The 3,301-nt window shown below is 37.7% G+C and overlaps 1 protein-coding gene across 1 annotated transcript; it reads right to left on the reverse strand.

Annotated features, from left to right (window-relative positions):
* Nucleotides 1–582: 582 nt before the first annotated feature.
* On the reverse strand, nucleotides 583–1,014 carry LOC148784655 (uncharacterized). Its single transcript, XM_088876499.1, has one exon. The coding sequence runs from the start codon at nucleotides 1,012–1,014 to the stop codon at nucleotides 583–585; it is 432 nt and encodes a 143-aa protein (XP_088732625.1).
* Between the last annotated feature and the right edge of the window lie 2,287 nt (nucleotides 1,015–3,301).

The following is a 3,301-nucleotide window of genomic DNA, read 5'->3' on the forward strand; positions in this document are numbered from 1 at the left end:
GCCAAAATCATAAAATACTCCGATAAAATAGTATATCACTTAATATAATCAACATTTAATAAACAAACTAATTAAATAATATAATTATATAAATTAATAATAATTAAAATATGAAGTATTACCTCGCTGCGCTTCACTGAAGGCGAAAAGAGAAAATGCAATTGTATGGATAAAGTTTAGATTCTATTATATATATATATGAGAGGTTGGGTGGTGGGCACCCCCCTCCTTTCTTATATTATATACATATATTTATATACTATTATTATTATTACTATTATAATATGTTTATGTATATTCTTTATTATTTTATTTATTTAATTAACTTTTCTCAAAATATCTTTCACGTTCCTCCTAATTTTCTTAAGTAACATAATTTGTCCCCAAATATTATAACAAACTCCAATTTAATCCGTTCAAGTTTTATTATATCCCAAATTCAATCTATAATCTGTTTACTAATTAAATTTAAATTTTTAATAATTATCAATTAGCTTTCAATTACGTGAAAAATTCTACGGACGTCACAATTCTCCCCTCCTAACAAAATTTTCGTCCCCGAAATTTAAGTAACTTACCCACTCAATGGAATAAATAGGGATACTTCTCTTTCATATGCTCCTCAACCTCCCAAGTCGCCTCCCTTGGGGAATGATGACTCCATCTCACCTTTACCATCGGTATATCTTTATTTCTCAATTTTCTTACGCTTTTATCCAAAATCTCTGCAGGCTCCTCCACATATGTTAACTCCTCAGAAATCTCTATCTCCGACTCACGAATAATGTGGCTAGGATTAGACCGATAGCGTTGTAGCATCAAAACATGGAAAACATCATGTATTTGTGACAACTCTGCTGGTAATGCCAGTAGATATGCCAGTGGTCCGATTCTTTCAATAATTTCATATGGTCCAATATATCTCGGACTCAGCTTCCCTTGCTTGCCAAACCTCAGAATTCCCCTCCAAGGAGATATCTTCAGGAAAACCTTATCACCTACTTCATACTCCATCGCCCTTCGGTGTTGATCAACATAACTTTTTTGTCAATCTTGTGCTGCTTTCAAACACTTCTTAACTACTTGTACCTTTTTCACTGTTTCCTGCACCAATTCAGGACCTTCTAGTTGTCTTAATCCTTCTATATCCCAACAAATCGGACTGCGACACCTTCTTCCATATAAAGTTTCATATGGAGCCATACCAATACCAGTGTAGAAACTGTTAATATATGCAAATTCCATTAGAGGTAGATGATCATCCCAGTTGCCCTTAAACTCCATTGTACAAGCTCTCATCATATCTTCTAGGGTGTGAATTGTTCTTTCTGACTGCCCATCTGTTTGAGGATGAAATGTGGTACTGAAATGTAACTTTGTGCCCAATGCCCTTTGTAAACTTTCCCTAAAGCGTGAGGTAAATCGGGGATCTCTATTTGACACAATCGATATAGGCATTCCATGTAATCTCACTATCTCGGAAATGTATAACCCAGCTAACTTATCCAGAGAATCAGTTATTCGTACCGACAAGAAATGAGCAGATTTGGTCAATCTATCCACAATTACCCAAATAGCGTCATGCTTTCTGAATGTTCGTGGCAACCCCACGACAAAATCCATAGTGATCTTCTCCCACTTCCATTCTGGTATTGATAGAGGTCGCAGTTTACCTGCTGGTGCCTGATGTTCTGCCTTTACTTGCTGACATGTCATACATTTAGCCACAAATTCAGCTACATCCTTCTTCATAGTCTGCCACCAGTAATAAGGTCTTAAATTCCGATACATTTTTGCAGTGCCAGGGTGCATTGCATATGGTGCATTATGATCTTCCTGCAAAATCGCTTCGTGTAACCCATCCGTATCAGGCACACAAACTCGTCCCCCAGTCACTATTACTCCATCAACTCTTATCGAAAAATTTGTTTTCTTACCAAGTCTTATTCTTTCCAACATTCGTAATAAGAAAGGATCTCGAGTCTGTGCTTCTTTGATCTGATCCACAAAGTCTGGCTTAATTTCCAAGGCTACCAATAAACCCGCTATTCGATCAACCTCTAGTTTCGTATTCATAGACCTCATCTCCAGTAGCAATGTCTAATTATGACTCCATAGATTGGCTAATGTACTTGAACGTTTTCTACTCAAGCCATCTGCTACCACGTTCGCTTTCCCTGGAAGGAAATCAATAGTGCAATCATAATCCTTCAGCAGTTATATCCATCTTCTCTGTCTCAAATTCAATTCCTTATGTGTCAAGATATATTTCAAACTTTTATGGTCAGTAAGGATCTGAAATTTTTCTCCGTACAAGTAATGTCTCTAAATCTTCAGTGCATGCACAATCGCAGCCAACTCCAAGTCATGTGTGGGATAATTTAATTCATGGTTCCTCAATTGACGGGACGCATAAGCAATTACCTTTCCGTTTTGCATCAACACACATCCCAAACCCTGTTTAGAAGCATCTGTATACATTATATATCCACCGTTACCAGACGGCAAAACCAAAATCGGATTGGAGGTCAATTTCTTCTTCAACTCATCAAAACTTTGTTGGCACTGTTCTGTCCACTGAAATTCTACCCCCTTTCTGAGCAACTTGGTTAGAGGACCAGGAATTATAGAGAAACCCTCAACAAATATCCTGTAATATCCAGCCAACCCTAAGAAGCTTCGGACTTCAGTGGCATTCTTTGGCACTCTCTATTCCATAATAGCCTTTACTTTTGAAGGGTTAGGCATAACCCCATCACCAGATACTACATGCCCGAGGAAAACCACCTGATTTACCCAAAATTCACATTTGCTTAACTTAGCTAACTCCTTCTCTTTCAAAATCTGTAAGACTATCCTAAAATGTTGCTCATGCTCATCTCTATCCCTCGAGTATACTAAAATGTCATCTATAAACACAATAACGAAGTGATCTAGATATTCTTGAAATGTACGGTTCATCAATGCCATGAATGCTGCTGGTGCATTTGTTAACCCAAAAGGCATCACCAAAAACTCATAATGACCATAACGAGTACGAAAAGCTGTCTTCGGTATGTCATTCTCTGCTATCCTCAACTGCCAATAACCAGATCTCGAATCGATCTTTAAAAATATTGTAGCTCCCTTTAACTGGTCCAGCAAGTAATCAATCCTCGGCAATGGATATTTATTCTTCATTGTTACCCTGTTTAATTGGCGGTAGTCAACACATAACCTCATGCTCCCATCTTTCTTCTTCACAAACAGCACTGGTGCTCCCCACGGCGAAGTACTCGGCCTGATAAACCCTTTTCCCCAA

This window comes from Sesamum indicum, linkage group LG12, assembly GCF_026168435.1.
Source record: "Sesamum indicum cultivar Baizhima isolate 11 linkage group LG12, ASM2616843v1, whole genome shotgun sequence".
Lineage (NCBI taxonomy): Eukaryota > Viridiplantae > Streptophyta > Magnoliopsida > Lamiales > Pedaliaceae > Sesamum > Sesamum indicum.